The following is a 14,099-nucleotide window of genomic DNA, read 5'->3' as shown; positions in this document are numbered from 1 at the left end:
CGGAAAACGTAATCAATTCAACTTTTAATTAACGAAAATTCATAACTCTTCTGATGGAGGCGATATTGTTCGATTTGGGTATAGATGGCGCTGTTCTTGGGGTTCAAGGACGCAGGGAGGAAAATTGGCTGTTCTGGTGGTGGCTTACGTATTTCTGAATTGTGTCTAAGATTACCGTAAGAGGGTTTTTCAATAAGAGGTTTCGTTTTGAATTTACCGCTATATTTGTGGCAACTATCATCGTTTGACATATAACAAGTATTAGGTGTGGTGTAGTATGCAGAATTGGAGGTATTACTTGATCGAGACTCGCGTCAAACGCAACAAAAAGTGGCAGGATCATTGCGAGTGACGCAACAAGCCATTTCAAATCACCTGAAAGTCATGGGAATGGTTAGGAAACAAGGAAATTGGGTGTTGTATGAGTTGAAGCCGAGAGATAATGAACGGTGTTTGTTTGCTTGCAACGCAAAGACGGAAGGGATTTCTGCATCGCATTGTGACTGGAGACGGAAAATGGGTTCATTACGATAATCCCAAGCGCAGAAAATCATGGGATAATCCCGGTCATGCTTCCACGTCGATGGCCAAACCGAATATTCAGGGTTCCAAGGTCATGCTCAGTATTTGGTGAGACCAGCTCGGCGTAGAGTATTATGGGTTGTTGAAACCTACTGAAACAATCACAGGCGATCCTAATCAAACACAATCAATGCCTAGCCGAGCATTGAAAGACAAACAGCCGCTATACAACGAGAGACATGATATAGTAATTTTGTAGCTTGACAATGCTCAACCCCATGCTGGGAAAGTGGTCAAGATATACTTGAAAACGTTGAAATGGGAAGTCCTACCCTAACACTTGTTTTGATCAATGGCACACAGGCTGGCTGGCCAGCACTTCCGGTCTTATGACGAAGTAAAAAATTGGATTGATTCGTGGATCGCTTCAAAATATAACCAGTTGTTTCAACGCGGGAGTTGTTCGCTGCCCGAAAGATAAAAGAAAGTAGTGGACATCGATGAACCATAAATTGTTCAAACAACTTACATCTCGAATGAGAACATTATTCTTAGTCCTATTTTTTTTCCTTTCCTTTATACTCTCGTCCTTGTGTGCATAGAACAGAAAAAAGCTAAGAAGCTAATAAATGCTAATGTCCATATTTACATTGGAATCATTCATTATACCTGAAAAATGCAGTCGATGTCGAATATAGTAAAATAGAGACAAATCACTATCAATTTCAAATCTGTTTATTCATGGATCTGTTTTCAATATTAAATTTGTTTTGAAAAATCTTCGAAAATCTAATATAAAGATATGGCATGAAAAATAGCTCTTGGAAACGTAATAGTTTGGAAGAAAGACATTCCAAATATTACTAGAAGAAATAAATAAAAAATTTTCCTTTCAATTAAGTTGTGCAAATACTTAGTAATAACAATCAAATTTCTTTCAAATAAAAATGTATATAATCATAAAACATATCTACATCTTTAAATGATACTAAATGGCGAAGGAACCTACTACTTCTAAATTATTTCTAGTTCTCTTGGAAAGTTATGAACTAAAAATAATTGTTTTTATTGATATCTACAATGAATTCACAATGTGAAAATAAAGTTTTATTCGCTTCATTTGTTCAAGAGTCGGCTCTTCCACTTAACACAATATATCTCAATGTCAAGAAGCGAAATATGTAGTGTGATGGAAACGTATTCCAAGAAGAGGTAGTTTCCACTCAGCTAAATACTGTCAAATGAAATCAAACTTCATATAAATCAAAAAGTAATATTCCATTTTCATGTGGGATGATTGGATTATCTATAATTATCTTGAATTAAACTAAATGGCGAATGATTCGGTTATCTGAATCATCGAAATTCGAAATTCAATGACTATCGCTAAAAATAGTAAAAATAGACTTCAAACTGAAGAAACCTTAACAATCGGATGAATGAAAATTATTTGTTTAATTCCCTGAAATCAAATTGCTGCCTACATCTTTTGATATGAGCTCGATGTAAATAAGATGGTTAATAAGAACATGAGGCTAGCAGAACCTAATTATTCTAATTTAACAATTAACCACAATAAATCCTGCTACCATCGAATGTTAGTTGCAATCAGTTTTGCTCCTTTTAGAGTACATCAGATTCACAAAACTTACATCGAAGATAACCTAAATAAAACGCAAGCTACTTGATTGAATGCCAGGACCAGCATTCAACGTTGTTGCGTTGATTTTATACCTGGCGTCCAAACACTTAAGTTTTCTCTTAATGGTGATTCAAATATTGAATATTTTTCTAATTCACGGTATGTCGCAAAGACTTTTATTGTGTTTAACGCTTTTCACTGGTGGGATACAAAAACGCCAGCAACCCGTTAATAATAATAATAATAATAAACACAATGAAAGATTACAATTCAATTATAAAGCGACATAATGGTAAATGAGAAAATCGGAGTGTAAGGTTCAAACTGGCCAACATTAGGAGTTTTTCACGGAAACAAAAAGAGCTATTTAGGACAAATATCTATTGTAAGTAAGAGTCCTCAGACGCCAGATTTACGTCATTGTTTGAAAACTAAAAGTTTCTGTATACAATAACCCTCAGTAGGGTCAATGAGAAATTTATACTAAAAAATTTAATTATAGTGGATTTGGCCAATAGTTGATGAAAAACACTTATAAATTGGGTGTTAATTACGTCATGAGGTATAAAAGCAGAAATTTATATATTTTACTTGGATCTAGCTAAGGATGCTATATCGACAACTCAAGGTCGTAAAAAAGGAGGTTCTGGAGATAATTACCCCCTCCCAACACTTACAAAATATAAAATTCCAGAAGTCTCGCCAAAACGAAGAATGAAAAGTTTTTCATAAAAATTAACATCATTTTAAATTTCTTTCAAATCGGTATGGCGGTAAAGAATCGGACCATTTCAGATCTATTCCCCTGGCCCTTATGCCCGCCACTCACGAAGCGTTTCTTCCAGCGTTTGGTAGCAAGCGTCGAAAAGATTCCAGTCAGACAGCTCGGGACACGGCCGTACGACTGTAAATCAGAGTATGAACTTGACTGCCCCACTGGAATCTCTTCGACGCTTGCTACCAAACGCTTGAAGAAACGCTTCGTGAGTGGCGGGCATTATATCAACTGACAGACATTTTCCATAGTGGAAGTCCCCTCGTTTGACACCCAGAAAGAGTAAACAATTTCAGATGTACCACACACGTTATAGATAGATGTGAATGATAATTTGATTGCGAATGAAGTTTCTTGGCGAAGAAATAGCTACAACCCATGATACGGATTCAATATATTTTTCAGAGAACTGAACAAAACAAGAAAGTAACAAGTAGTAGCCTAATAGAAAAATTGTCACCGCTTAATTTTTCGTATTGTGTAAATAATAATAATAAAAATGCCTTCATTGAAGAGAAAAAACTATTACAATTCCAAAAAAACATCGGAAAAAAAGTCAATCACAGGGCGAAGTTCAGATAGTGATAAAGCCATACGCCCCTGCTCTTCCACTCAAACCCTGACGAAAAATATATGAAAAAAAAAAGTTCAAGGTCGCTTGATCCAAACCGAAAAAAAACCTGTGAGCAATAATTAAAGTTACTCAATGCCAAGGAATCACAAACAGTCCTCTTTACCACAACACGCAAGATAGAGCGGTGAGGATAGATAAGCCTCAAGGCATACAGCGAGCGCCTAATGCAGCCTGCGATATGTAACCTGAAATGAAGAGAATTGCCCATTATCGAAACCAGGTTACGAACACTCGTTACAATAAAACTCATCATCACCAATGAAAAAATGGATCACCTCATTTAACCTCCCAGCAAACCATGTTGTTATATGTGCCTTCCCGTTACATAACATCCCTAAGAAATGAGGTATATACCTGATACATCTCAAAACTAATGTATCTGATACATAACATTTCATATATCCATGAAATTATTTGACTTATTCATATATCATATATGTAACATTGTTATATTACTGAAGTTACGTATATGATACATCTTCCAGCATCCCTAAAAACAATATAACTCTGATATCTACTAGTGTGTAATATAGTTACATATCATATATGTAACATTCGCAATATATATTTTACATTGCTAATATTATGTAAAAGCTATGTAAATATAGCATATTCATGATATATTACTCAGATCTATACAAGTACTCTTATAATACATAACCTTTATTAAAGTTGAACTGTTTAGAGATTTTTGCCAGGACTAGTGCAGTGAAAAGTGATATGCATTTTCTAACTTTTGATTGTTAGTTAGAAGTGATGAACTATAATAATAATAATGTTCAATATTCTTTGATTTTTCATCAATTCCGGATTACTTTCATCGTGGAAATATGTGAGATAAGAAGTGAAAAACTGTAATAATAATATTCAACATTCGATGATTTTTCACCAATTCCAGATTAGTTTCATAGTGAAAATATGTGAGGTAAGTGAATATAAGTATACTTCGACAACGTAACTACATTTAGATATATAAATGCTGTTGTATGTGCCTTTCATTTTGCTTTTGTACTTGCATGCCTGTTAATAGCATAGGTATATTTGCTGCATGTTTTTGTGGATCGTTAATGGAATGTGTGCATGGTTTCTGTCTTCTTCATTCAAATTATATGAATTTTGATATTTTTCCTTTTTATGGTAATTTGCATTTGGGTGTATATAGTTCTGAAGTAATACCACAATTGTTTTATCATCTAAATAAGAAGTATCTGAATAGTGCGCTAGTTTTTACTACTTAGACTATTTTTCTGCTATACTTTATTTATGTTTGTGATGTATATACCTATGTTATTCTCTGCTATTCGTGAAATTAAAACATCTAGATTTCATATATGCACAATACACTTTTCTTCCATCATTATTAATGACCAATGTCAGATCACATAAGGATGCTTTTTGAGAAATAGATTCTGATAAGTTTAATCAAATGTTTTAGTATGATATGAATAATTTTGCTGTTTCAGAGTGAGGAATCACCTCCTGAAGTTTACTCATGTATTCAAAACTTTCATAACTTTATATTATGTAAGAAATTTGTTATTTATCCAATCAGGAAACCTCGTTACTAAGAATTTTAATTGTAAATACCATTTTTTAATAACATTCCAATATGTTTAGGTTTTGCATCTCAATCTTTTATCCAATGTGCAGACTTTGAGAAGATAGATATCAGCCGAGTGGATAAGGCTGGCCACATTGAGGATCAAGAGACTAAAATAAGTTTTGGTTGATGTACAATAGGTACTTTGATTACATTAAAAATTTTCAATAATTCTATGATCTTTCATTTAACAAACACCCAATTGTTAAATTATTAAATCCTGTTTTACTATTCATAAATTATTTGTAATATTTCAAATGTGGTGCATACCAAACGTAGGAATCTGGTTTTTGTTGAATTTTCTAGGTTCAAAATAATAATATTGTTGAATAAAAAATATCTTTCTAGCAAAAAATGAAAGATGGAGTTTAAATATATATTTTTGGAATGCACCTTAATTCATAAGTATCTCTTTTCATGTAATTTATAAGTGATATATCTCTTATTAATTGATGTTGGCTAGATACCAGCAGTTTTAGTTTCAATTGGTATTGTGTATCATTTGTTATATTTTTGTTTGGAAGGTATTGAAAAAAATTCCAACAAATTACTAAAACATAATTTGTGTGGTGTCGGCATATTTAGATTTTTTATATGTAGTTTGATTAGTTTTTCCTCCAGAAAGAATTGTACAGGTATGTATTGTTTTTGAATTGCATAGAGAATTTACTTCTGAGTCCCTATATGTAATATAAACATTCAGATAACTATTACATTTTTCTTATGTCTCTTGTTTGTAGCAGATATATTTCTTTTGGTTATATCACATAGAACGGATAAATTTTTTTATATTGTATGGTGAACTTTTTACTGAGTATATATTATGTAATATAACCATATATAGGTTGGCCCAGTTCTTGTAGAGTAACTTGGTGTATTCACTTTTAGGATGAAAGCGTCATAGTCACTTTATAGGTCAATAAATTCACAAAAACATAAGGAGGTTATTGACATCAGGTTGTTCAAAATTAAAGATTTTATTGATAAATCTGGTAACTTGAACAACCTCGATATAACTTCCTTATTATGAAATTACGACCCATATTCATATTATGTTTTCATCTTAAAAACTGAAAACTCTCACAACTGTTATTCTACAAAAAACTGAGCCAGCCTGTATATATTTATATTACATAAAAAGGATGTACCATAAATATTACAGATGTAATATACCAGCGATGTATCATGTATGTTACATGAAATGTAACAGCTACGTATATGATACATAAAGGATGTACCATAAATATTACAGATGTAATATACCAGCGATGTATCATGTATGTTACATGATCTGTACATGATACATGGCAATTTTGTTACATGTTATGTAACGGAAGGCGGACATAGAGCGGTCGTTGAGCGGTACTAGAAAGGCGCGTGTATGTTACATTGTTATGTAACATAGATCGTTGTAATATATATCAGTGGCGGCCGCTCAGAGGAGGCAGAGGAGGCCGGGCCTCCCCAAATTTTACCGCATTATATTTAATTCTTAGTTCAAGTCCAACTATATTATGTTAACCTAAATCAATAGAATATTCAAATTTCTGGATACTTTTTACCCCAATATTTCATCATATTTATACATTCTCCGCAACAGACTTCAAAACTGAGAAGATTGCGCATCGCTGCACCGTACTACAGGCATGCGATGCGCTAAAGAATACAGCAGACTCCAGACGCGGGTCGCGGAGGCCCAATTCCTCTCTAGTCGCGTTTGTCTTGAACGTAGAATTTCAAATTTCTCCCGATACGAAGCTCCGGCCACTCTAAATGCGAGCTGGATATCACGTGACGGAGGCCCGGTCTCCGTTGACTGTATAAGCATATATTCGTTCAACCCGAACGGCCCGAACATGATCCACGGCGATTAACGATGGGTCTATATCAGCTGTTTCTGTTTATTAGCGCCAGAATTAGGGAAAGATAAAGATAGGTCAGAACTTTTTATTCCTTTCGGCGTGTGCATTGTGGTTTCGTGTTAGGATTGTTCGGCAAAGTTTGTAGGTAAGGAAGGATATTGGCTGGCTATTCAGATATATTTTATCGAGAAAAATGGAAACGGAAACGTCGGAAACTAGAAATGAAAATGATAGTGTCAGTAGGGAACTCAGAGTTACTGAAGATATTGTAGATTTTATTTTGATTAAAAAGTTCAGCCAAATGCCTTACGATGACAAAATTTTCATTACCAAAACTATATACTTATTCATTCTTGCACTTGGGTATGCATTTCGCTGGCTAAGTAGATACACTAGTGGTATACCTGTTTTTTTTGTTTGGCCTCCTCTGAATGAAAGCTCACGAGCCGCCACTGATATATATGTTATGTCTATGATACGTATTTGTGTTTGCTGGGCTATCACATACAGACTGATTGCCGAAAAGTATTGCACAAGATTTACTGGGGTCATTCGAAAGATTGTGTTGCTCAGATATATCCTGGATGGTCGCAAGGTCATGATTTAACTTCCTGATCCCTTCGTCAACATCACCTGCATCAAAACTGAGATAGAACTGAGTGTCGTCAGCATAAAAATGGGCATCACAGAATTGAAGGAACCTCCAAAACATGTGAATATAAATGATGAAAAGTAGAGGACCCAGGAGGGACCCTTGTGGTACCCCTATGGATATAGACAAAGGATCAGACAGAGAACTATTGATTTTGACACGCAGACTTCTGAAAGAAAGGTAGCTTCGAAATAATGCTACTGCATCATAAAAGAATCCTACGAAAGACAACAGGGCAAGTAATAACTTATGAGAGACCGTATCAAATGCCTCAGAATAATCTAACAAGACTAACGCTGTTACAAGTCCACTATACGAATTCTTTATATCATCACTTATTTTGAGAAGAACAGTCATGCAACTGAATCCACTACGAAAACCTGACTGACATTCCGGAAGTACTTCAAACTCTTTTAGATGTTCAATGATCTGGTGATACAAAACCTTCTCGAATATTTTAGAGGTGGTTGGCAAAATGCTGATTGGACGTAGATCACTAAGCTCTTCAACATTCCGTCTCTTAGAACCTCTAGAAGGCTGTTCAATGGACTATTCTATTTATACCTCAAATTATTCATCATTTAACTCTATTCTCGAAATTAGGAGGTAACACACATTTGAACAAAGGAAATATGTTCTTGATCGATTTGGCTTTAATTCCAATGCAGTTATCCCTCAGTAGAGGAAAAAAATTTTTTATTTATTTTTATTTACAAGGTATATATTTTTCCACAAACTAATATTTCCACAATCCTATAGATAAAACTTTGAGAGATGCTAATAGTTAAAGTATAGACTTTCGGGCGATGTCTATAATTGACTTGAATAAATATTGCTAGTTTTCAGCATAATCTCATCATATATAATTATATAATCATAGACTATATCTGTTTTATAATAAATAAAACGGCTGATATTTGGAAATGAATGATGAAAAAAAAAGAAGTACCTACAATTTCCAATAGTGTAATAATATCATACGATATTAATAATTTATCTGGTTAATATATCAGTGAAATGCTATCAACATAACCATTGTCAGACAGGTCTCCACGCTAATGCGTAGGAATCATAATCGAAAGTAGCCCAAGGAGAATGCATGTCATCGAGGGAGAATAGCGATATACCGGTTTCACCCTTATTAAGGATCATCAGTAATTGTCAGTAATTGCCTGCTATTTCGTTTGTTTTTCATCCTGGGTAGAGTTATGCGGTACTGATGATCCCTAATAAGGGTGGAGACCTTCTGTCCGACAATGGTTATGTTGATAACATTCTGCTGATACATTAACCAGATAAATAATTAATATCGTATAATATTATTATTATTACACTATTGGAAATTGTACTTCTTTTTTTATATCTGTTTTACTTTAGGAATTGTATTAGGTCATATTTATACGAAATTTTTTTGCCATAGATTGAGTACCTCCTTGTAATGTGAAGCGGTAGGTTCCGTTTAAATGGATAAATAAATAAAAGAAGACAATGGATTTAGTTTAAACAGTTCCTAATTTACAAACAGCAATTTTTTAGAATTCAGAAATGCACTACTCTCAACCATGTTGACATTAGCTTGAAGAAGGTCCTTCACATTTAGATAAAAAGAAGGAAAGCACGGAAAGCAACTGATCGGACCATAGAGTGCTAAACTATAGTCACGCAGAGTTTTTAAGAGTGATGTGGCAACACATGATTTTTGTTTGGACCTTAAATAATTACCTTCCTAGAGAAATACCAAATAGGTTCATTTAATGAATGTTTGTTGAACATTCTTATACCCTTATTGATGTTATTATTAGTTTTGATTAGTATTATTGTGCTCTTCTATTATTAAATGACTCAAGTTTATGCAAAACAAATGAAGCAAGTAAATTCAGGATAAAAATCATGTGTAATGTTTCTACCATTAATGGAACAAAGCATTAGTCATCAAACATATATACTCTATAAATAAGTATCGACATTATCGTCATCATAACCATATTCGAACTTTCCTTTAATGGTATATCATATTATGTACCCATATTGTAACGAAAATATATTGTAGTATAAAAACAAATAAAAATTCGATGGGTTGATCAAATTTGAATTTTCAAAATATATGAAGTCCATCTGATATTCATTTCATTATTCATCATAATAAACTACTATTCTATTCTCAAAACTCAAAAAAATAAGGCAATTTTTAATTCAGTTCACAACACTCCAGAATGATTAAGGAAGTACCTATAATAGGTACAACTTCTCAGCCCTTTCTTGTTACCTCTGTTATAATTTTCTTAGTAAGATTTGGCTAGTAAAATAATAAAAAGAGAACAGGTGAGAATAACTATGCATTTATTAGGAAAATGTTAATTGAAAATTTTTACTTTCAGGAATACCAAGAAACTACACATAACTTTGCTTAGGACATCATTAAAATCTCCATGTGAAAAAAAAGTCAATAAAACTTAAATCATTTATTGATATATCTATTAAATTTATTTTTTAGGATAAAAGTCATAAATCTTATTTACATATGAATTCTTTGGTTCATTTCAATTATAAATATTCATACAATTGCACAATAATAAAAAATTATTATTGAAAAAAAAAATTTCAATACGCTATCCCAGCGACTTATCTGGGACTTGATTCCTCATATTTAAGAGACATTTAATATATAATTTCTTTCTTCGAATGATAACTGTGATGCAGTAAATTACAATATAATATGTACACGAATAAAAGCAAGAAGTGTTCAAGTCGAAGGAAACAAAACAACAGTAAAATTCGATTATAACTTACAGCTACCAGAAACTCATATTCAAAATTAGCAGTTATATACTAATCTTTGGTTTAACAATAAACATTTATACAAGAACTAGAATTCACACATTATCTACAAATTGAACAATTTCAGTTATTACGAGACGGCTTGAAATATGTACAGTCGCAGATTGTTAAAAAATCGATAAAGTCTATATGTAAAAATAATTTTCGTAGTCTGCATAAGATGGTGTACCATTTCTGTTTGTCAATTGACTACTACTTCCAAAAATTTTTAAGTCTTTATTTTGTGTTAAGTAATATTCTCGATGTTTTGGACTGGAATTTGTAGATTTTGATTTTTCTTCTGGTTTTTTCTCTGGTGTGGTCGCTGCAGGAGCTTTTGATAATTGGAGAAGATGCGGCGTCGATTGAACCATTTTGTTTGGTACAGGTGGGTCTGTTATCCAGAATATCTGAAAAAAAAAATTACAATTAGGATTCTATATTCACAAATAAATTTACGAATTTCGATCAATCCGAAAATTCAACAATCAAATCAATGAAATAATTTCTATCTCAGTATAATTTCCTACTAAATCGTCCGTTCATTAACCTCATTTCGATTTCTTAACAAGAGAGGGCGCTAGTAACCCAAAATGTGATCGAATGCGCATTTTATCTCTGTAAAGGTATGCGGGTTTTACGAAACTAACTGAAATTTTGTTGTGAATTGAAGCTTTCTGTTTTCTCACATTATTTTTAAAAACTGAAATTTTCTCACCTTTCTTCTGGATAGGGGAAGGTAATCAGGATTCCTCCTGAGCAGGAAATGACATTTGTGACTTGGTATCCACATCTGTTGTACCAAAAGTGGTCTATCGTCGGGGTGCAGCTTTCTTTGCTGTTCTTTGTCGGTATTGACTTCGTAGAGAGAAAACTGTTCAACTCTTTCCTTGCTATTATAACAGTTGAGCAAAAGAGCGATCAATTCGTCTGAAGATGTTTTGGCACTAACCAAAAGGCACTTGTATTGGGAGTTGCTGTTCAACACTGAATCATATATTTTCACCAAACCACCTCTCCTGGTTTGTAGAGAAAATCTGGAAGTAACATAAAAATCTATCAGTAAAGATAATCCAGAAAAAACTAATCAAAATTCTACCCTTCCTTTTGCTGAATTGCTGATATCGATATTAAGTTAATTTGAGAATATAAGAATAAATTTCCCAATTGAAAAAATATTAAATTAATAAGATAGTGTTCAATCCATTTTTCAATTTGAATTCTATCATATTCATGCTAAGAATCATTCTAGCTAGTTAACTTTTGGTATTAATTATTGAAACTTTATTCTTAGAGGTTTGTATTAGTTTTTTTTTTTATAATGAGAATATTCCATTTACAATACTCAGCATGTAATCTCTGCATATTTGAAAAAAAAAACTATAACTAAAATGTGGAGTTCTGAAGGTATTAATTTTCTGCTTTGAACTCATCATTGAATGTACTCACTTTGAGTCTCCTTTGGGGTGGCAAAGTTGCAATGCTGCTGGTCTAGCTTCGTCGTCAAGGGCCAAAATCGTTCGAACTCCAGCCTTTCTAACTGTCACTTCCATACTCAGATAGAACAATTTAGGATCTCTGTGCTTCATCTTGTACTTTCCAAGTAACATGCCAACAACTTCTTTACAAGTACTCTGGAAGGTTATCGACAAAGTTTTGTACTCGATGTCAGACCTCAAACAGCGTGCGTAAATTTTGATGGTTGTCTGAAAAAAAAAGATACTTATTAATAGGTCATATTAAAGAAAAATTCACCAACATTTATTGGTTTTGGAGGTGCCAAATGAAGGTTTGTTTTTGACGCCATTTTTTGGATTGAGGACGTAGTTTTTCAAAGCAATGAAGAGAATGAATGAAGACTAAAACTATTCAGTCGAGACTCACGAGGTATAAAACGACAGAGACGAATTAGAGATGAAGACTTCTATTGAATTCAAATCATCGTATAATATAAATTGTCAATCTCTCAAAGTTTTATTTGTAAGGCGATAAGATATAATCGAAAACCAAATAAATTGGTAATGATATAATTTTTGGACAGTGGTCAAATCCAAACTGAAATAACATCTGAATATTCTACATATGTTGGAGCTTCATTTGCTTTAAAAAAGGAAAATATCTGATTCTCATCTGCGGCTATAATTTCAACAAAAGCAATCCAATTTGTCGGTTTTTTATAGAGAAAAAGATACAATGAGTACGGTCCTGATACGCACGTATATTTAAATTGTCACCTGAGAGCATTGGGAGTAGCTCATATCTTTCCAACTTCCTGTTGTCTAATATTATTAGAAAGAAGAGAAAAATAATTCCTGTTTTCGGACAGAAATAGCCAGATTCAGATGAGGCTTTTCATTCATAATTTGAAAATTGGAGCGGCAGTTTACACACCATAGGTATCTGTGATTTTCGGACATTGTTAGTGAAACAATAATTTTTCATTGATGAGTGCCGTCATTTCGTCCAAATCTCTATATTTCCGAGCAAAAAATAATTTGATTTGATAGCCATAAAAATCAATTGTACCCTTTCGTTTATGAATATACAGGTATAGTTAGAGCCATTTGAATATTTTTCCCAATCAAAATATCAAATGAATGTCTCTTTGGTATTTTGTATTACTATATATACATCACTTACAACACCCCATGCAATTTTGGATAGTTTTGAGTACACTCCCGCGAAGGTATGTGACATAGAATATGTGTATCTATATGTATACACCCTTCCCCGAAAACACTCAATAGATTTTCATGTTCGAATCCAGTAGCATACTTAATTTTCTCAATGAATAAAAACGTTGTTTGGAAATTATGTAAATGGAGTTTGATAATATTTTTTTTATCGAAATGAAACTTCAAAGAAATCAAGACATAAAATTTCAAAATTTGTGTCTGCAAATTTATTTTTGATTTTAATTTTAACATCAGAAAGTTCAAATACAAAAATTTTGAGGGATATGATTTTTAGAAACTAGAAATGTAGAAAAAGAAAAAAAACATGTCATTTAAGGGTGTTCAATACCTTGTTCATACCACTGCTATTTCAGTGCTAATTTCAGTGCATTCCAATTCCAAAGTACAGGTCGGATTCATTTCATTTTTTGAGTGAACAATGACGTGATATAGTGAACTTGAAGATCCCGTCTCGATTTCCAAAAAAAAATCGATAGTATTCCGCAAATCGAACTTTGAAATTGAACACTTTCTTTAAATGACTATTCAGCTTCAGAGAGACTTCTCATTTCAAGTAACTCATCCACAAATGTTCAGTGATATTATGTGTTTTGAATTGGTGCAAAAATTTTTTCAAAATTGCTTGATTTGCTCTAATTGTAGATGATGAGAAACACAAATTTACTCTTTGCTGGGCTTCATCGAGAGTTGAGATTTTATTAGGGGCAATAAATACCAAACAGGCGGTTCTTCAAATTGAATGGGTGTGTCAGGTACAAATCTACCAAAAATTTTCGGGTAGCTCCATCTAGCGGAATTGCAGTTTCAGCGCAAAGTAGTCTACAACCTTAATCAGTACAAATTTGACAGATGATAGATGAATTGGTGACAGGAGAGTTCCGACTACCAACATAAAATAA

The 14,099-nt window shown here is 33.0% G+C and overlaps 1 protein-coding gene across 1 annotated transcript in view; it reads right to left on the bottom strand.

Annotated features, from left to right (window-relative positions):
• Positions 1-10,136: 10,136 nt before the first annotated feature.
• Positions 10,137-14,099, bottom strand: part of LOC123677555 — a 71,285-nt gene continuing 67,322 nt past the window's right edge. Inside the window, exons 3-5 of the mRNA XM_045614139.1 lie at positions 11,954-12,210; positions 11,223-11,541; positions 10,137-10,914 (exon numbers count right to left, since the gene is read on the bottom strand). Of these exons, the coding sequence (XP_045470095.1) occupies positions 10,651-10,914; positions 11,223-11,541; positions 11,954-12,210 (840 nt within the window). The 3' untranslated portion in view covers positions 10,137-10,650. The remainder of the gene's footprint in view (positions 10,915-11,222; positions 11,542-11,953; positions 12,211-14,099) is intronic.

This window comes from Harmonia axyridis, chromosome 4 (assembly GCF_914767665.1).
Source record: "Harmonia axyridis chromosome 4, icHarAxyr1.1, whole genome shotgun sequence".
NCBI classification, from domain to species: Eukaryota; Metazoa; Arthropoda; class Insecta; order Coleoptera; family Coccinellidae; genus Harmonia; species Harmonia axyridis.
The sequence above is the reverse complement of the archived record's forward strand: the minus strand, read 5'-3'. Positions and strand labels throughout refer to the sequence as shown.